General features: G+C 38.5%; 3 protein-coding genes across 3 annotated transcripts; all 3 read right to left on the reverse strand.

Moving 5' to 3' along the window:
• Positions 418 to 2,429, reverse strand: LOC18788949 (ubiquinol oxidase, mitochondrial). Its single transcript, XM_007222481.2, has 4 exons — positions 1,779 to 2,429; positions 1,559 to 1,687; positions 863 to 1,351; positions 418 to 651 (listed from the first exon to the last, which is right to left on the reverse strand). Exons 1-4 carry the CDS (start codon positions 2,109 to 2,111, stop codon positions 592 to 594), a joined length of 1,011 nt encoding a protein of 336 aa, XP_007222543.1. The 5' UTR covers positions 2,112 to 2,429; the 3' UTR covers positions 418 to 591.
• Positions 13,703 to 14,324, reverse strand: LOC109946761 (uncharacterized mitochondrial protein AtMg00810-like). Its single transcript, XM_020555493.1, has 2 exons — positions 13,808 to 14,324; positions 13,703 to 13,710 (listed from the first exon to the last, which is right to left on the reverse strand). Exons 1-2 carry the CDS (start codon positions 14,322 to 14,324, stop codon positions 13,703 to 13,705), a joined length of 525 nt encoding a protein of 174 aa, XP_020411082.1.
• On the reverse strand, positions 16,763 to 18,148 carry LOC109946762. Its single transcript, XM_020555501.1, has one exon. It carries the CDS (start codon positions 18,146 to 18,148, stop codon positions 16,763 to 16,765), a length of 1,386 nt encoding a protein of 461 aa, XP_020411090.1.

A 21,167-nucleotide genomic window follows, 5' to 3' on the forward strand; every position in this document is an offset into this window, starting at 1 on the left:
TTGTCGAAAGTTGAAGATCCGTCCATATTATAATTTAATGTAATGATCAAATTTACTTGCTTCCCTTGGAGGTAGAAATTATCAAACGTTCTAAGCATATACAATTGGGCATGCTCCAATGGAAATGACAAGCAAAGCAATTAGATTTGTCAATTTGATTATTATTTGTTTGCAATTTTTGAAGTCAAGTCAGGTGTGCACCAGGTGAACTTTCCCATCCTCAATGTTGTGTGAGGCAAAATATGTGTATGGAAGATGTGAGTTAGGTTAATTGGCTAATTTAGTGTATTCTTTACACTCGAATTTGATTTTATTTTTTGTAATTTCGCATAATTTAGATTATTATTTGTATATTTAAAAAAGGGATTGATTCATCCTGATTATAAAAATAGGCCACTGGATCCAATCAAAACGAAATTAAGAAGATAGAAAACACGCTGTTTACAATCTTATTAGATGTGTCTAGAAAACAATCTGTGTTCATATACATCATTTAGAATCTTCGTGAATATACAAGAGAGTATTTATTAGATCATAAAAGGAAGAATAAAAAAAACTCTTTTAATTCTTCACGTACATACAAGATGAGTTTTAGTGATAACCCAGGGGAGCTGGTGCTTCTCTTAACTCCTTCCCCTGAAAATGAATATCCTGCAAAACAAAACACAAAACAGATGAGAAACCCAAATTGATAAGACACACCTTAAGATAAGATAAATTTGAGACTAATAATGCAAACATGGTTTTCTGGTTATAGAAAACAGAATCAAACAAAAACAATGCTCCTCCATGTATCAACGGAAGAAGTAACAAAAATTGTGAAACCAGCAAAGATCGTGGAAAGGCAGTTCATAAGACTCACAGATGCAAAATGGTTGACATCGCGATGGTGAGCTTCATCCGCCCGAATCACAGTGATAACATCGTGAAGTGTGGCATCCTTAGGCAGCCTCCAGTAGTCAATTGCGATTGCAGGAGCCTTCACATTTTCAATTTTGCCATTTTCAATATCCTTCAAGTACTCTGTGTACGAGTGCACAGCTTCCTCCTCCAGATACCCAACAACCCTATGAGCCACTTTGGGGGAAAGCGCATAAAGCACAAAGAAGGCATTGAAGAACACTCCCTGCACGGCGAGAACCAGAAGCCTCTCGTGCCATGCGGGCTTCACAAGTTCCACCACCGTCATCAGGTGCATCCTCTCATTCTCTGCCTCTTCAAGTAAAGCTTTGATCCAGCCACCGCTGTGCTCGAATTTACGGAGAGACTTCAAATGCAGCATCATGCCTCCCACCATTCCGGGGACAGCTGCCACAGTTTCCAGCATCATTGCATGGCACCCATGCCGCTTCTGCAACATGAATAATGTTCAGTTTATATAATTTCCTCCAACCATGTCAAATTTTTATGTTCCCCTTTTATAATTTACTAAGAACAAACATCGGAATTCCGAAATTCACAAGCATTTTACATTGATTCAAGCTTGTAACAGACTCATAATAAAATCAAAACAAAAGGGGGGAAAAAGAAGTGAGGTGAGAAGGTAACAAATCAAAACCTGAAAGTAAAGATCCGAAAGAACTCGAAGAGACTTGACAGTCCTGAACGCCGTTTTGTCCAGAAACGTCTTCGGCACATGGTGCTTGCTCAGATCGATCGACAAATCCGCTTCATAAGTCTCCCATGGCTGCACTCAAAATTCAAAATTCAAAATTCCATAAATAAATAAATAACTAATTTCAAAAATTTAGACTAGTCTAGTTAGTCCTCCTCCTGACCTTGAAGCAATTCCATGGCCACTCTGTCCCGTCCTCCCTTTTAATCTTGGGCCTCTGAATCCCCCAGTAACTGGAAATGACAACGCTACGATTGTCGTTCGAGCTCTCCTTCTTCTGTTCCTTCTCCGCAAAAGGCGTCGTTTCGCCAGTCGACCCCGTACTCATCATCATCCTAGTCCTCCACTGAAACGCGCCCAAAACGCTGTCGCTCCTCCGTCTCAGAAACTCCGAGCTCTCCAACGGCCTCACCGCCACAGCCGTCGAAATGTAGCGATTGAAGTTCTGGCCATTAGCGAGACCTCCGATCACCGACTTCAACACGACCCTGTTCATCTTCTTCGCTTAAATTTGGGTTTTTGCTTGTAGAAAATCGATTTATTTTTCTTTTGTCGTGGTGAGCTGAAGCGGGCTTGAGCATTTTATATGGTGATTGATTTGGCTGGAAAGCTTGAAATTCAACGGTAAAATTTTGGCAGTTGACGATCTTGACTTTGCCATCTCTCTTCGTCTTGTCTAGATTCCAAGTCTTTTGGGGTTGTATTGGTGCTGTCAAATGGCGTGGACCGATCAAATTCTTGCGTCCCACGCCGGAGTTTACGGGAATGACGTGTGTCCATGCTGGTGCTTTCCCGGAAGGGGCTGACTGGCCTGGCGGCTGAGAGAGGTAAAAAAGAATTGACTATTTCAATCATTCATAAGAAAGAATCAAGCATATCCTCAATCCCGATTCCCGACTATGCATCTAGAACAAAAACACATTCATGTTAGATATAAACAGTAGCAGTGGTCCCCTTTAGAGATGACAAATCCGCGTGCAGGGACGGCCCGTCCTATTCAAACTCGTGCTTTTAATATTTTTGTGCCGTACTGTGTTGGTCCATTTAATTTATCAGATCGTGTTGTGCTAGCTCTTAGTAAAATCATTGATCCTGGCCCGGCCCAAAGTTCATGTCCATATTGAAACAGGCCGAGCCAGACTCGTGCCGTGCCCGTGCTTGCGCTCGCGCCATAATCGGGCCCAAGAACTAACCTATTTAATTTGATTTTTTTTCACTTGATTTTTTTTTGCCCACTATATAATTCAAATTAAAAACATTAAAAATATAATTAGAGGCAAGAAATGATGAACTACTTGAAAACATTAATCAATCAAACATCCAAACAATATAAAAGGGGCGGAGGGCAAAAAGTGTCAAACTCCACAAAGTCCACTTCAACTTTTCATCTTTAAACAGCTTATTATTATTATTATTATTTAAATTTTTTTTAAGGACCTTTCCTATTGAAAGGGCTGATAGCATATTAAGCTCACACACACAACACGGATGCTAGGACTCGAACCCAAGACCTTGCCTGAGGAAGTAAATACTCCAAACCACTACACTAGTGGTGTATATGTCATATGTATTGATTAGATATCAAGTCCAATGTTGTTTAATTAATTTGTAGTTGATATGTTTAATTAATTAAGGACCCAAGTAATTTTCCTAAAATGAAAGACATCAAATATATGTTTATGATTATAAAAAAACATATAAACAATGACATTAGATGTCAAATTATTGCATTTTGAATTTTGAGAAGAAAAAAAAAAGTTAAGTGGGCTGGGCTTGGGCTTGTGCCGTGCTTGAAGCGGGCTCGGGCCGGCCCATTAATATTCATGCTCGTGTTGTGCCGTGCCTCATTTAAACGGACTGGGCTCGTGCCGTGCTAGGCTGATGCGTCCCATTTGACGCCTCTAGTCCTATTCTCCTGGACCTCTGTTGTCAACCACCCTTGGATTAGATCTAAGGGTTGAGAAAAAAAAATACTGATTAAAAAATTATAATTGTATCATCAAAACACTATTTTGATTATTAAAAATAAGTTTTAAAAAAACCAAACAACCACCACCTTTAAAAAATTCTAAATAAAATCTTTAAAACAAGATCTCTATAAAAAATTAAAATAAACAAAAAGGCCGCCCCACCACACTAGATCTCCCCATCGCCTGTCCCGAACCCACGTCCACCCGCCCCTCTCTGTATGTTTGTCTCTATGACTCTATCATGTGGGATGGGTGTGGTGAGAAGAAAAATCCAGTACATCTAGCCACCCACCCAACGACGAATTGTTTGTCGTCTTCGGAATCTTGCCCTCATTTTGACCAGATTCTCTCATGGGTTGGGTCTTTCATCGCCACCATTCAAATGGGTCAGTTGTCGGATCATATTGAGGCCGTAAACGAGCTCACTTCTCCGAGTTTGTTGCAATTTCAATCGCAGTTGGTGGTTGTGAGTAATGGCGGATCCAGGATTGAAAAGCCAATTGGGCGGAACTTACATACTAAATTCAACGGTACGAGTGAATTTCATTAATAATCAGAAAAAGATACACCTAGTCAGGGGGGGCGTAATATACCCTCAAATACATCTATACATAAATACAAGCTTAACAACAAAAACAAAAACCACAAGTAAATGTAATACAAAACATCACTAGTTAAATCTAAAATTTTACTCTGCGAGACTTAGAGTTTTAAATTCCTCAATTATCGATGCATTAGTGATACTATTAGCAAACTCTCTTTCAATGTGGAGGGTCATACAATCAACAAGAAACTCATAAGCTATGGTGCTTCGAAGCCGATTCTTAATAATTCTCATACATGAAAAAACTCGTTCCGTTGCTGTTGTAGAAACGGGAAGAGTCAACACCAACCGAATCAACCTGTTGATCAAACAATAGTTCTCTACCAAACTTGTTTCCACTAATTGTTGATATAAATGAGGAAGAGTGTTGGTTTCCTTAAAGCAAGGAAGGCGATGTACATCATTTGAAAATGCCTCAACTTTATTTTCAAATCTTTCAACTCATTTGAAAGGATATCAGCAGGATAGAATTTCTCTGCAAGTTTACATATATGCTCAATATTGAATGACTTGAATGAATTACGAGGATCCAATGCTGAGCTAAGAATAAGAAGTTCAACTGTTTGCTCTGGAAATCTATTATTTAACTCTCTTAACATGCAATCTATAACATCATTGAATACATCAACGTGATAGTAATGCTCAAATGTAATAAAATCTTTTTGTTGACAAGAACGATATCGTGTGCCCGTCATTTAACGAGCACCCATATCAAGAACATCAACACCATGTAGTTCACAAAATGATATCACACTGCAAAATAAATCATCCCAGCCATGTACCCTCATATCTTGAAGTTGCATTTTTGTGTTTTCAACAAAATTTAAAGAACTTACAATATCTTGAGTTTTGGTCTGAAATACTTGACAAAGAAAATTAGTTAATCCCATAATTTTATCCATCAAAACCAATGAAAACACAAACTCAAAAGACATCATAGCAATATAGTTACTCTCAGCATCGCCACGAAATTGTTGGTTAGGTCCATGATCACTGATTTCTTAAAGAAGTAATTTAGTCTCTTTAAATAAACACATCAAACTAGTAATAAAGGCATAATGAGAGCCCCAACAAGTGGCTCTAGCTCGTTTCAAACTACAAGCTTGATTAAGTCTTCTACCTGTCTCAAGTTCTCCAGAATCCAACAACCCATTGAGTTCAACTTTTCTAATTAAGTTTAACTCACTACGATGCTTAGCAGAAGCACTAAAAAATTCACAATGTTAGTCAACATTAAAAAAAACCTCCATAAAACTTTCACATCTTGGCCATGCATGTTTTCCACTAGAATGTCGTTTATTACCAAGCACTTTGCATATCTCTTTTTTAAGAGTCAAGGCATTAGTGTCTACAACACTCACAATATCGAAGAAGCGCTCACGAATAAATCCATCACAATCAACAAATCTTAGAATAATAGCCATTTTTTCCTTACCAGATTCATCAACTAGAATACAAAATTTGTTCTTCCCAAGTTCCTTACAAATTGTCTTCCTCACCTTGTTAGCAAAAATATGTAAGATTTGCTTTTGTATGTCATGCACAATGTATTGAGCATTTTGAGGAGCCTTATCAAGGACAACTTTCTCAACTTCTATATTCATTCTTGCAAAAGACTTTATGATTTCAATGAATTTGCCCCGATTAGATGAGTCAACGGATTCATCTTGGCCCCGAAAAGCCAATGCTTGATTTGCTAGATACCTAATGCTCTCTATTGTGGTCGTAAGTCGCAATCGATTTTCCATCACTTGTTTCTTTGATTGCTTCTCTACCACTTTTTCAATATGAAGAGATGGAGTTTTTAAGCTAATCACTTTTGCATAGCAAGATAATGTGGTGAATTTAACTTGCCTACATGATGTTGAAATGCCCATTGATTCCCACTAATTCTCTTCCATTTTTGATACCCATCAACAATAAAGGTTGGGTGTGACTGATTCATGTCAAAAATGAAACAAGGAAAACAAAATACCTTATTCTTAGCAATTGAATACTCAAGCCAAGTGAATTGACCAAACCACTTTTTATTTAATCAACGAAAGTCCCGCCCTTCTAAGTGGCTTGGATAATCTTTTAACTCGGGTTGACATGGTCCTAAAAGAATATATGCTCTTCGCACATTATCTTGTTCATTCACCGGATATTTGCATATTAGACGACGTAATCCCGAATCACGCTCAAGATAATTGATATTAAAATCATGATAATCATCTACTCTTTCATATTCAATTCTTTCAACTTGAGGCTTGATAATGGGAGACTCGGGAAGATTTTGCTCATCACATATTGGAATAGATAAAGAAGAGCTAGAAGGCAATGTATTAGATGATCACCCATCATTCTTTTTCTTAAAAAAAGTGAACAAGTTTTTTGTTCTCTTGGGATTCCGATTGTGATCCGACATAATCAAAGATAACCTATGAATAACATGTAAAATAAATAATTTAAATCAGACATACCAACAAAAAATCAAACAAATTCTAATAATAATAGCATCTCAACAATATCAACAAAGAACAAATCAAACATTGAAACATCTCAACAAAATTCCTAAAATGAAAGCCCTAATTAATTTCAACAAAATCACAAAATTATAATTCAATCTCTAAGTAAACCCTAGAATATTGAATTTTAAATTAAAACTATAATTAAAGATATATAGAAAATGAGAGAATTAGAAATTACTTGTCGTTGTAGAAAGAATAGGACAAGATTTTGCCAAGTTGCCCACTGCCCAATCAATATAATAGTAAGATGCAGAAAAGGGCAAAAGGAAGCTATTGTTGTCGTCGGGTATGTAGAATGGAAGAGAGAAAAGCTGTGCAAAAAGAAAAGAGACAAAAGCTGGGACCGCTTTGAAGTTGGATGGGCGTGTGTGTACATTGGGTTAGCTTTTTAAGTTTTTAAACTTGGGCTGCTCATATAACATATATAGGTTTTTAAATAATAAAAAAAAACTTTGGATAGGCGGGCACCCACCCTGCCCTTTACACATATCCGCCACTGGCTGTGCCACTGGCTGTGAGCGTGAATGGATGCAAGAACATGTTCTTTGTTTTCTCTAGAAAGTGTGTTTTGCTTTCTTTTACTTTTTTTTTAAATTTTAGTGTTGTTAAATAAAATTATTATAAATCATAACATACTGATTTTTAAACTTGTTTTTTCTTGGACTATAGGGGTCCAGGAGAACGGGATACTATATATATATATATATATACACACGGCTACATTATCTATTAAAAAAAAATTATAATATAGAAAAAATGGAATAAAGTCGAGTGGCTATACTATTTTGAAAAAAAAAAAATTACAGAAGTCTAGCCATACGGCTATACTATTTATAAATTTGAAAAAGACTAGCCAAGAGCTTAGGCGGTCACGTGTCAAACCAGTACAGAATATACTAGTTTTTTTTTTTTTAAACGGGTATAGCCGCCCAGCTATACTATTTATAAGGAAAAAAAGGACCCGCCTATCGCTAAGGTGCCCACTTGTCAAAACATGTATAGCCGAGTGGCTATACTATCTATTAAAAAAGTTATAATTAAAAAAAGGGGCATAAAGCCAAGTGGCTATACAATTTTGGAAAAATAATTACCTAAGCGCTCACCAACTAGTATAGCTTTGTTTTTAAAAAATGCCCCGTATAGCCGTCCGGCTATACTATTTATAGGAAAAAAGAGAACCCGCTAGCATAAGGTGCCCATGTGTCAAAACAAATATAGCCGACCGGCTGTACTAAATTTTTTTTTTTCCGAAAACGTATAGCCGCGTGGCTATAACCATTGAATAGCCTAATCTGAATTTATTTTTTTTAATTACTTTGATTAGTAGTTATGTCTTAATTATTATTTACTTAGTGAATAATTAGTATTTAAATATTTAAATATATTTTATTTTTATTCAATAATATGTGAGTATTTTGTCTGTATTATTAAAAATTTTGTAACAAACAACTATATTAAACATGAAAAATACATACATACGTGTATAATATGAGTATTAAATGTGAAAATGTTAAATTCTTTATACGAGTAATAACTCTAGAAAAGTAAAAATTCGAAAGAGGACAATAGAGACACGGGTAATGGCCTAATAGTAATGGATAATGCTCTAAACTACTCTTATCGATAAACAAAAATCAAGGAAAAACAATTATAAAACAGAATTAAAAAAGATACCTCAGTAAAGCCGAACGGCTATACTGTTTTTATATATAAAATAATTCGGAGTATAGCCGCCGGCTATACTATTTATAAATAGAATTTTTCAAAAGTACAGCCGCACGGCTATAATGTATAAATAGAATTTTTTTTTAAATAATAGCCGCCCCAATTATCTGAATTTCTCTTTTTCAATTACGTTAATTAGTAGTCCCAATGACTGCATCCCACACCTGCAGAATATTGAAAAATCATAACTGACACTGAACTTGAACCTGCACAATGATTTTAGAATTAGTTAAGTCATAGATCAAACCTTAATGACCCTATCCTCCCCACACGTGACAACACACATGAGCCTCGATCTGAAAACAAGAGGACAACCACAGCAATACTTAAGTCAATTTACCACCATAGGAGTATGTGTGCACGATGTGCTTGGAGTATGCTACACCTGCAGCAGAAACCTGATTGATTATAACCAGCTTAAGATTCATTTCCTATTTCTTGATAATACTCTCTTGTGATGAACTAGCAGGTGTCTACTTCACAATATGAGAATAAAATTAAACAGACACTAAACAAACAAGGACACCTATGCTTACATAAATGTGTCCCATCAGCGCTCGAACTATTCACTCTGCGAGCCCAGCCTGATTCATTCCTGCAAAACAGGTCCAAGTTAGCGCTTTTGCTTTGTGAGAAATCACAGGGTTTCCAAAGGAATGAGCAAAAATCATTACTAAATCACATATAATGTTCACACAAGTTATAGAATTTCTAAATACCTCCTATTATGCCGCACAGTATCGTATTCTACAGAATCAACTAATCTACATGAATCAAGCAACAACTTGCAGAAGTAATAACCCCTAGCCAACATGAACAACAAAAGGATACTGTATTGTTTCATTCAACAACAAAGAATCATACGTCGTATTTGTTTCAAGAATCAAACTAAAACCCCAAAAGTGTGTACTTCGAAACCAGAATATAAGACAAACCCAAATCAGCAGGATGGAAGATCATCTCCGGCACAAGGAACGTTTCATTTGTCAAGTCAAACTCCTGCCCAAAAACAACAAACACCACTCAGAAGTAGAAAACAAACACAACCAGTTAATAGTCAACACTGAACAGTGGCAGTCGTGTAAATTGAGCAACAACTAATAACCAAAGTGTACTTCCACTTTTATAGTGGTCATTTTAATAAGCCAACAAAAAAAACTAAAAAATAATAATAAGAGAATGAAACAGTCAGTAGGCCAGATGGCGTTGCAGAGTGAAGACAAAGTGATAGCAAAAACCAATGAACGTCAGCGAAAAAAAAATATATATCGAATGCTTGGCCTGGAGTGATAGAATTCATAGTTTTTGGATGTGTTTGGGAGAGAAATGAGAGAACGTTGCTCTCTGTGAAAGAACTGAAAAAAAATGAAGGAATGAAGTCTGCTCGATTTCATTATTACATGCCAAAAGGAGATATATCCGTTGAGGAGAGAGAGAAGAGAGATTCTTCTCTAACTGCCTCAATACAAAACTCAATCCTAGCCATTGAACTATCATCCTATAAGATGATTACACTTGTCTCAATCTAACACCTCACTTAAAGAGCCACTTGGACTCTAATCCAAGGGTCCTTATTACAAGCAGCAGAAAAACGAAAGTTTTAAAACAAAACAAAGAAAACAACAGCAACATTTAAAAGAAATGGAATTAGGCGGCAAACTCAGCTCAAAGGGTTACACATCAACACTCCCTTCTAACCCTTTGACTGATTTAACTCCAAGCAGATCTCTGAGGTACACAAAACGATCCTTGGATAAAGCCTTGGTTAGGATGTCTGCAATTTGATCTTCAGATTTGCAGTAGATTAGCTCAATCTCCTTTGCTTGGATAGCTTCTCGGATGAAATGGAATTTCCTGCTTATGTGCCTGGATTTCTGATGAAAGACAGGATTCTTTGCCATTGCTATGGCAGATGTGTTGTCACACAGAATTGGTGTGCCTTCCACTTGCTCTTCTCCAAAGTCCTCAAGGAAATTCAGCCTCAAGTTTTGTACTTTCCAGTGCTCAGGTCAGTCGTGATCTTTCATTTCTCGGGAACCAAACAAGAATAGCATTTCTTGTTGCTAATGCCTCCAGAATGTTAGTGTTACTCAGTCACTCTGGTAAGGCTTTGATTCATGAACTAGACTAGAATGCCTGCCAATGTAACTGAAATTGCTAGGCGGGTCTAGGCGGCACTAGGCGGCTCTGGGTGCCAGGTGCCAGGGTGGGTCTGGTTCTTTTCTTTTGTTCTTTAAGCCTAACGAATTGTCAAACGTATGCATTGCAGGGTGGGTCTAGGCAGCACTGGGGGGCGGGTCGGGTTCTTTTCTTTTTTTCTTTTGAAGGGTAATACCGTTCTGTGCTATTAGCTTCCTGCAATATCAATCTTTGAAGACTTGAGTATGCTTGATAGGATTTTTAGTACTTGTGCAAACAGGGTTAAAAATCACATAAAATACTTGCAAGAATACAAGGCTATTATAGTATAGATGCTCATGCAAGGTCGTTTTCCTCAAGGACTAATTAGCAATTCAAGTAAAAACAAATTCCAAATAACTACTTAAAATAAAAGGTCAAGAAAGATGAGTATGAATTTGGTTGATTCTAAAAACAAATATTAAACAAAAACAAATACGATTGAAGGAAAGAGTTTTGAATATCAATTTATAAAAGCACTAGGGTTTCACCATCACCTAGCAATCCTATGAACTTTTACCAATTACTTATGATTTGCACATGCCACTTTGAAGGTTAGGTTTTCCTAATGTATATTCTACTTGGAACCTCCAACACAGAACGTATATCTAACATGCAACCCGTCCGGACGTTCAGATCAAATCTGAACATAAAAGATTCATTAAGTTTTGTGAAAACCCTTTGAAAAACCATGCAACCCTTAAGACGTGGTATTCATCTTAAGTGAAATTACAATTATTAATCACAAGAAGCTAGCATCAATTTCATGGAACCTTCCAACCAAAATTGCATCCAATTACTTTTCTAAAGATCCTAATAGTGATCAGGCATTAAAACAATTAGATAGTTTAAAACGGTAATTAACAATTCAAGTAGGCATGCACTCATCATAAGCAATTAAATAAAAATCACACATTCATGCTAAGGTTCAAGGCTTCACCCTAGCAAAAGGAATTTAGTTACGCATACTCATAATTGAAATCCAAGAAAATATCATTAAGAAGAAAAGAACGAAAACACCTGAAAGTTGTGAAAATCCAAAACCCTAGCAATTGCTCTCCACAATGCAAAGTTCAAAAATGATAAAAAAAAGTCCTAAATTCCTTGTGAGAAAGAGCTTAAATACCCCTTAAAACCTAGCTGCCAATGTACAGCTTTTCTATCCCCACAAGGAAACTAATTAAAAGAAAATAATACTAGCAAATAAAGTCCAAATTGGAATAGGAGAATCTGCCCAAAATCTGCCCAGCCACGTTTTGGCCCCAAATCTCCTCCAAATCTGGCCCAATATAGGTTGTTTTAAAGATAAAAATGATCTGAACACTTCTCTAGAAGGCCACGAACCCATCCGTGGTCATGTTGGGCTCCAAAAACGCAATAAAAACTCAATATGTCACTATTCCAGAACCGCGCACTGCTCCTTTATTTTATTGCCAGGAAATAACCACTTGGAAGAAAAATATGAGAGTTTGATACGATCAAGCTAAGTGACTTATGAACGTCCTCCAACTGGAATTACTCCAAAATTCGTCCATTTGATTATGTTGTGCTCCAGAGAGAGTCGAAAGTCCTATATTGGAAATATAATTCAAAGTATCAAAATTCTTCCAAAATATTAACCAAAATATACTAAGAATGATGTTAAATATATAATATAAAATATGTCCATCAATGCTTTAAAAAACTGAGGTCAGGCAATTAATCTAGTTTTCATGAGAAAACATCATGAGCCCATCTAAGTGAACTGAATGATTAATTGTAATATTTAATCTTTTTCACCTCCTTCCCTTTCTAATTACGAGTGTTTATCAGAAGTATGACTTACTGTAACTGTTTTGCATTTCTCAAATCTCAATCTAGTCATCTTCATTGTTAGATTGGTGATGTTGCTTCATCTTGATGTAGGTTGACACTACCATTACACGGTTTACAATTTGCTTGGAGATTGACAATTCTTGTTGGAGAAGTTCTGTCATGTACGTTAGATGCGCTCGTCTTCGAATTTGTAGGTAAAAGAAGTATATTTCAATTATGCAAACTGATGGACTCGTATTCCATAGAGTCTATGAATAGTTTCTTTTAGTTTTAGTTCAGATTGGATTCTGTTTTACTCAATGCAAATAATTCATTGCTTTTAATTACAACTCATTGTTTCATTCTTTTAGGTTCTCATGGTTGAGCTTCATTTTTGCATTTGTCAGCCTGGCATCTCGAGTACAGAAAACACTGCAAGGTTCATCTGACGATATTGGATGGTTGCCGTGCGCTCTTGGCATGCCTGGTGTGGAGGATGGTACAGCAAGATTCTTGGAATTGCTTGCAGGAATAAGGTACGAAGCTAATATAACTGTGTTCAATTTTGTTATCATATCTGTTTAATCTATTCTGGTATATTCCTAGTGCTTGTATCTCATGCTATATACTTCAGGAATGGGGAGCAGTGTGTATCTGCTTATTCCGGATAAAGAAAATTTATTTTTCTCTTTTGGACTTTGTTCTTCTCCCCTGTTCAATCGACATTTAGTGTTGTGGCACCTATAGTTATGGGAACTTTGATTTTCCAGGCCTCTATGGCAATCACGGCATCGTATACTTCGTTGGTATAAGAAAAGAGAACTCAGGAAGGGAGAAGGGTGAGATGAGAGGAAAAGCAAGAGCAATTGGCACAATTCCGATGGTTATTCTCTGTATTACCAGTCAGTACAAATAATGGTACACGGGTTAGACTTTTGCAAGTCTATTTACAGAAACTTTAGAAATATAAGGTAAGTACAATCAATTGCATATATTACAGATTTAATTGATAACTAAATCTGGCTGACAGAGCGCTGTGCTTGTGATGAGGAGTCTTCTAAGGCTGATGGATTGGGGTCAGCTGAGTTCATGGGACTGATGGAAGGAAAGGAATCTGTTGGAACAGATTGGACGGGATCTGCTGGAGTGATATTCTCTTTACCCCCTCGCAAGCGTAACGGAGCAAGGCGAAGATTGAGCTTGGATTTAAGAACGGAGAACCGATCACGACTAAGGCCCTTAGTGAAGATGTCAGCAATCTGATGGGAAGAGGGAACATAGTAGGTATGAAGGGCCTTCTGAGCAACTAATTCCCTAACAAAGTGATAGTCGATCTCAATATGCCGAGTGCGAGCGTGGAAAATAGGATTGGCAGCCATATAGATGGCGGAAAGATTGTCAACATAGATACAAGGTGCAGAGCGAAGAGGGATACCAAGTTCACGAAATAGGAAGCCAAACCAATGAATTTCAGCTGCAGTATTGGCAAGAGCACGATATTCTGCTTCAGTACTAGAACGAGAAACAGTAGATTGTTTCTTGGCAGTCCATGTGAGGAGATTAGGGCCAAAAAAGATACAAGCACCAGTGGTAGACCGTCGATCATCAACAGAACCAGCCCAATCAGCATCAGAGAAGCTACGTAAAGTAAAATCAGTGGACTCGCGAAAAACAAGCCCTTGCTCAACTGTACCTTTAATATACCGAAAAATGCGCTTGACAACCTGAAGATGGGAAGAACGAGGATTGTGCATAAACTGACACACTTGATTGACGGCAAAGGAAATGTCAGGCCGTGATAGAGTAAGATATTGGAGGCCACCCACCATACTCCGATAGGTAGACGGATCAGATAAAGGATCACCATCAAGACAAGATAGTCGAGTGTCAGAAGGTAACGGTGTAGGACATGGTTTGCAGTCAGTCATATTAAACCGTTTCAATAAATCAATGGCATATCGAGTTTGAGAGAGAAATAAATGATCAGGAAACCGAGTAATTTCCATGCCAAGAAAAAAATTGAGCTCACCCATGCGACGGCTATCGAACGTGGAACACAACTGATCCAGAAACTGGTGGACACTTTGCGGGTCAGAGCCAGTGACAATGATGTCGTCCACATATACGAGAACATACACAGTGCAGGACGATGAAAGACGAATAAAGAACTAGGCATCGGAGTGGCTGTGAACAAGTCCTTGAGCACGAAGAAAGGTACCCAGGGCGTTGAAATCAAGCTCCGGGGAGCCTGCTAAGGCCATAGAGAGCCTTATGAAGTCGACACACAGCTGAGGACGTGAGGGATCATGAAAGCCAGGGGGTTGTTTCATGTACACTCTCCTGCAGATACCCATTCAAGAAGGCATTCCGAACATCAAGTTGCTGAAGAGACCAGTTATAAGAAATAGCCAGAGACAAGATAGTGCGAATAGTAGCCGGTTTGACTACTGGGCTAAACGTTTTCGTCGTAATCAAAACCTTCTTGTTGATTGAATCCCTTGGCAACAAGACGAGCCTTATAGCGATCAACAGAGCCATCTACTTTCTGTTTAACTTTGAAAACCCACTTGCATCCCACAATATTCATTCGAGAGGTGGCCGGAACCAAAGACCATGTCTGATTCTTCATAAGAGCATCGTACTCATCCTTCATGGCATCTTGCCAGTAACTGTATTTGGAAGCCTGGGTGAAGCTGGTGGGTTCAATAGACGTGGGGTCTGAGCATGTGGCAGAGAGACCATGAGGTAGGGGATGTGGATGGGTGGTAGAGTAAAGGGGTTTTGTGACAGGACCAAAGGGAACGATGGACTTGAGACTCTTAAAATGTTGGGGAGGGTTTGGTGTATCAGGAGAGTTAGGAAAAAGAGATGGATCAAGAGGGGAAGACGGGGGAGTCGATGCTGGGGATGAGGTTGTGGTGTGTGGAATGGGCGAAGATGGAGGAGTCGGAGGTGGTGATGGGTTTACGATATCTGGGATGGACGTTGAGTCCGTGGGAAGCAAGGTTGGCAGGGGCGATATGGCTGGGTTCGTGGGATGGGATGATGGCAAGGAAACCAGAGGTGACGGCAAGGAGTTTTGAGATGGAGAAGATGGCACGGGATCTGCTGGAGTATAAGATGGAGAGCGAATTGGGTTATTTTGGGCTGGGCTTGGGGAAGGGTTGATTTGTGGAGAGGCAAGCGGAATGGGGTCAGATTGGGGTGGACCTGTGGAAGTGCTGATTCGGTGAGAGAACAAGTTGGGCCCAAGGTCAGAGTGCGCAGCAGATGTGGGCTGGGCATCAGGTGCAATCTGAGGCTGCCGATAAGGAAAAGTGGTCTCATCAAAAGTCACATTCCTGGATATATAAACGCGACCTGAAATAGGATCAAGACAACGATAGCCTTTACAATGATCATCATAGCCAATAAAGACACATGGAACAGATTTAAAGGAGAGTTTATGCTTGTTGTATGGCACCATATGGGGAAAGCAAGTACAACCAAAACTTTTAAGAAAGGTATACTCCGGTGGGCGTTGAAGCAATTTCTCATAAGGAGACAAGTGGCCAAGCTGAGGAGTTGGTAATCGATTAATCAGAAAAACAGCAGTGGAAAAGGCTTCAACCCAAAAGTTATGGGGCAAGCGAGACTGAGCAAGCAAACAGAGGCCCATTGCGACAATATGCCGATGTTTCCTTTCCACCACTCCATTTTGTTAGGGAGTGTATGGACATGAGATTTGATGAGAGATGCCATGATCACGTAAAAATGTCAGAAATAATTTGCTAGTGAATTCACCACCACCATCAATCTGCAATTGTTTGATGCTAGAACTAAATCGATTTTCCACCATCTTTTTGAAATGAATAAATGTATGTAGAACATCTGATTTCTTAGCCAATGGATATAACCAAGTGAACCGAGTATGATCATCAACAATGGATTAATAATACCGATAACCGAAGTTGGAGGAAATCGGTGCAGGGCCCCATAAGTCCAAATGTAAAAGTGCGAATGGAAATTGTGCATGAGACTGTCTATATTCAAAAGGTAAGCGACAAGATTTTCCCAAAGGACAAATATGACACGGTTTATTGGGGATAATTGTACCATCAAGTGGTAAATGGTACTTATTCAACAACGTAGTAAACACTGAATGAGATGGGTGTCCAAGTCGTGCATGCCACACTTCCTGTGTTGTACGCTTTCCATAATAAGCAATCTGACGGGCAATATGAGGGGCTGTCTGAATATGATAAAGACCATCAGAGCTACTGCCAGTAAGGAGTACCGTCTCCGTCTTGTTGTCCTTTACACGAAAACCATTAGCATCCAACTCAAAGAAACAATCATTATCACAGCAGAAACGACGAATAGAGAGTTAATTTTTGCGGATCGCAGGCACACATAAGACTTCATTAAAATGTAATGACTTACGCAACCCAGGCAACGTTGTATTGCCAACATGTGTTATTGTTAACATATTTCCATTGCCAACAATAATTTTATCAGTACCTGTGTAAGGCTGAGCATTGGGAAGAGAGGTTGCGTTGGCTGTCATGTGGTGAGTGGCACCTAAATCAAAACACCAATTGAGGTTTGCCATATCAACAGGAGAAGGGGAAGAGGTTGCCAAATTTTCTGCCATGTATGCATGAGGTTTGCGGTCAGGACAAAAACGGGCTATGTGGCCTGGCTTGTCGCACCGAAAACAGATGACTTCACTTCGCTGGGTATTTGAATGGAACAATGAGTGGGCATTTGAGGAATTTCCTTCTGGTGTTGGAAGAATTGGAGGACGTCCATCGGAGAGAATCGCAGGAGAGGAAGTGATGGTTGCAGATTGTCTGTCGCGAGGTTGAGAGGCTTGATCTGGAGCCCAAGGTCCTTGATTTGGCTCCCAATGATCTGTTCTCCTGAATCCACGCCCGCTGTGCCCTTGATTCCAATTCCTTCCACGACCACGTCCTCTTCCAGATCCGGGATAAGGATTTTGATTGCGGCCAGGCATGTTAGAATTGGAGATGTGCTCGTTAGGCATACGGTCAGCAGCCATAGCAACGCCTGAAGCAACGTTAAGAGACATTCGTTTCTGTAGATGCTCTTCTCTTAGAGCTAGATCGTAGAATCGATCAAAATCAATATCAGGATGCAGATGAAGGGTTGTGGCTAACTCTTTGTATTCAAGGCCAAGTCCATCCAGGACATAACTGATGAGTTCATCATCATCCATTGTTGCACCAGCTTGTGTGAGGGAATCAAAGAGTGATTTGGCATGATTGAGATAATCAGTTACAGTTGTGTTGTTGTCCTTTCTGAGAGTGCGAATTTGGTCTCGAAGAATTCGTACACGGGTACTAGCAAGAGGTGAGAGACGCTTGGCCAACATGGTCCAGGCTTGATGAGCAGTGGTATATGGGATGAGGAGTGTCTTAATGGAGGAGGAGGAAGTTGCCTTGATCCAACTCAGGACCAGTTTATCCCTAGCTAACTCAGGGTGCACAGAGCCATCATCTTGCACTTTGGGGGGGTCTGTTTTGTTCTTGACAATTGCAGCAAGGCCGTGCATCTCTAATACATCTTCAAATTGGGATTTCCAACTCAAGTAGTTGGTGCGATCCATAGGAACTGGAAACAGGGATGAGATGTTGAATGAGGTGGGCAAAGAAGGGGTTGAGAGTGAAGGTGAAGTGAGTTTTGACATTTCAGAGATCAGTTTTGACATATCAATATTGCTTGATTCTCCAGATTTGTGTGTGTTGGCCATTGGTTTGGGTAGGATCGATATTTTGAGGGTTAGCTCCAAGTTGCTCTGATACCATATAAGAAAAGAGAACTCAGGAAGGGAGAAGGGTGAGATGAGAGGAAAAGCAAGAGCAATTGGCACAATTCCGATGGTTATTCTCTGTATTACCAGTCAGTACAAATAATGGTACATGGGTTAGACTTTTGCAAGTCTATTTACAGAAACTTTAGAAATATAAGGTAAGTACAATCAATTGCATATATTACAGATTTAATTGATAACTAAATCTGGCTGACAGAGCGTTGTGCTTGTGATGAGGAGTCTTCTAAGGCTGATGGATTGGGGTCAGCTGAGTTCATGGGACTGATGGAAGGAAAGGAATCTGTTGGAACAGATTGGACGGGATCTGCTGGAGTGATATTCTCTTTAGTTGGAACAAAGAAATTCTTTTCGTTGGAACAAAGAAATTCTTTTCGAAGATGGATCTAGCTCGTCATATTGCAAAAATTCAGAGTGAGGTAATGAGTCATTACTCTGTGATCATTGCTGTGAGTTTTGTGAAATTTGTCTTCCCTTTTCATATGTTTTCTTTTATGAAGGCATCTGTTGAGCACAATGCATGGGAACTCAAGCAATACATTGAGGAGTTTTACTGGGAATCCGGTAAGCGTGTGATGCTGCTGGGCAAAGCAAGGAAGGTGAGAAGCCTGTATTCCAACGAAGTATAATGCCGACAAAGCTTATGCATGATACATTCATGGCTTTTTTCTTTCCTTCTTTATTTTAGCTCGCGCATCTTGTTCCATTACACATAGATTGAGTTAGCGGCAAAATCTTTATGAAATACTGTTACCTAACAATCACGTTTATTCCACAACACCAAAAATCCTTTTCTCATGAAACTAAAATGTACATAAATGTTGGATGAAAAGCCGTATCATTTCTAGTTCCCAACTATCTGTTTAAATTCGTTTTCCCAACATAAATGTTATACTGCATTTGTCTCATGAGAATGCAATGCATTTTCATAACACCCAATGCTACTTCACCTTTTACATTCTATAAAAAATTTGTATTGTACATAAACATGAAAATATCGGAGGAAACTAAAACATCATTCCTCATAATGTGGATGGCTATATATGTAAATCAATGAAAATTAATTTTCCTTTTGGAATAAAAAATATTTAGTTTTTTCAGTCAAAAAACAAACAATAGTAATATTGTAAGCCTTGTATTGGAGGATTTTCTAATTTCGATTGTTTGGAATCCTATGAAAAAAGGATTCAGTACTGTGCCATAAAGGTATCACTTCGTGTTTGAGGGCAACATGCTCAATGAGGACTGGTAATTTTTCTCGTAGAAGAAGAATAACGAAAACTAAAAGAACCCTAATGTTGTGAGATGATTAAATGGTCAATAAATACTGTGGAGAGAGAAAGAAATGTGTTACAATTTCCATTTTAAAATCTTTGTATTTCATTGACCAATAATGATAAATTTTTTTGTATTTTTTGTTGAGAATTATCTGAGTAATGGAAACTAACCCACTTTTGTTCCAGTTGATTATAACTTTCAAAAAGAACAAATTTCTTAAAATTTTAATACATAAGAAAATCTATTGCATGTGAATGAAACATTGGCTTAAGTTCGTGTCTACATTAACTTAAGGAGAAAAGATATTGATGCAAAAAGCAGATTTCATATTAACACCTGAGATTAACTAAAGAGTAGAGAAAATAAATGAGTAATCATGTTTGTCAACAACTTCAGAAGAAAAAAGGGATAAAACAGTCTAGACACGAACCAACCAAAGCAACGAAAATCTTTTGCTGAATTCCTCATTGTCTGATCTCGACCTTTTTCCCGATGGTGCTGCGTTGTCTTCAAAACTTATAACTACAGTTCCATCACTTCTCCAATTATCCTAAATGAGGGGAAATTGCCTCACCTTCAAATGCTACTATAACGAATTTTACTGGGTTAATTCGAGTATTCTAAAACTATAAATACCTAAATCTGCAGCTTCCCCTCAATAAATAAATAAATTATGGTGAGACCAAGAGAAGGGATCACACAAGAGATACACTCAAGATCCTCATTTCATTGGGAGTCATGCACATGGAAATGTCACCCTTGGGGTTGATCTGAACGCTGCTCCAGAAGTGGTGCTTGGCCCAGCACCATTCTCAATCGGAGGGGAAGTGCCCCATCTTCCTTCTGATTCTAATGGCTTAAGTACATGCACTCCACCATCTGTAAGTCCTTATGCAAACTGATTGGGTTCAGATGGATGTGCCGCAACAACGAGAGGATACACCTTTAAGCTGTTAAGCGTATAGCCGTTCGGCTATACTATATATTTTTTCAATTAAATAATAATTTAAAAAAAACGCATAAATCCGAGCGGCTATACTATTTAGACAAAAAAATATACCCGAGTATAGCGGCGCGGCTATACTATTTATAAATAAATAAAGGGACCCGCCTAGCGCCTAGTTGTCCACGTGTGAGAACACATATAGCCGTGCGGCTATACGAATTTTTTTTTTTGTAATAAAAAAATTACCCTATTATAGTCGTCTGGCTATATTATTTTGAACCGGGTATAGCCGCTTTGCTATACTATTTATAGGGAAAAAATGGGACCCGCCTAGCAGGTGTCCACGTGTCAAAACATGTATAGCCAGACAGCTATAATATTATTATTAATTTTTTTTAAAACAATTACCATAGTAAGGCCGAGCAGCTATACGATTTTCTAATAACTAAAAAAATACTTGAGTACTGCCGTGCGGCTATACTATTTTGAAAAATACGCGCGAGTATAGCCGACCGGCTATACCTTCCTGAAACATATGTTCCTTCTGCGAGAAATCCTCTTAGAGATCTTGGAGGCAAACCCCCTTCTGAGAGGCAGATTCTTGCCTTTTATGTTGGAAATGTGCATGGCTATTTACGTCCAATTATTCTAGAGCACTGGAAGGACAAAGACCCTGATATGAAGATCTTTGGTGCAATGCCTCCTGGTGGTGCAATC

Source organism: Prunus persica, chromosome G1 (assembly GCF_000346465.2).
Source record: "Prunus persica cultivar Lovell chromosome G1, Prunus_persica_NCBIv2, whole genome shotgun sequence".
Lineage (NCBI taxonomy): Eukaryota > Viridiplantae > Streptophyta > Magnoliopsida > Rosales > Rosaceae > Prunus > Prunus persica.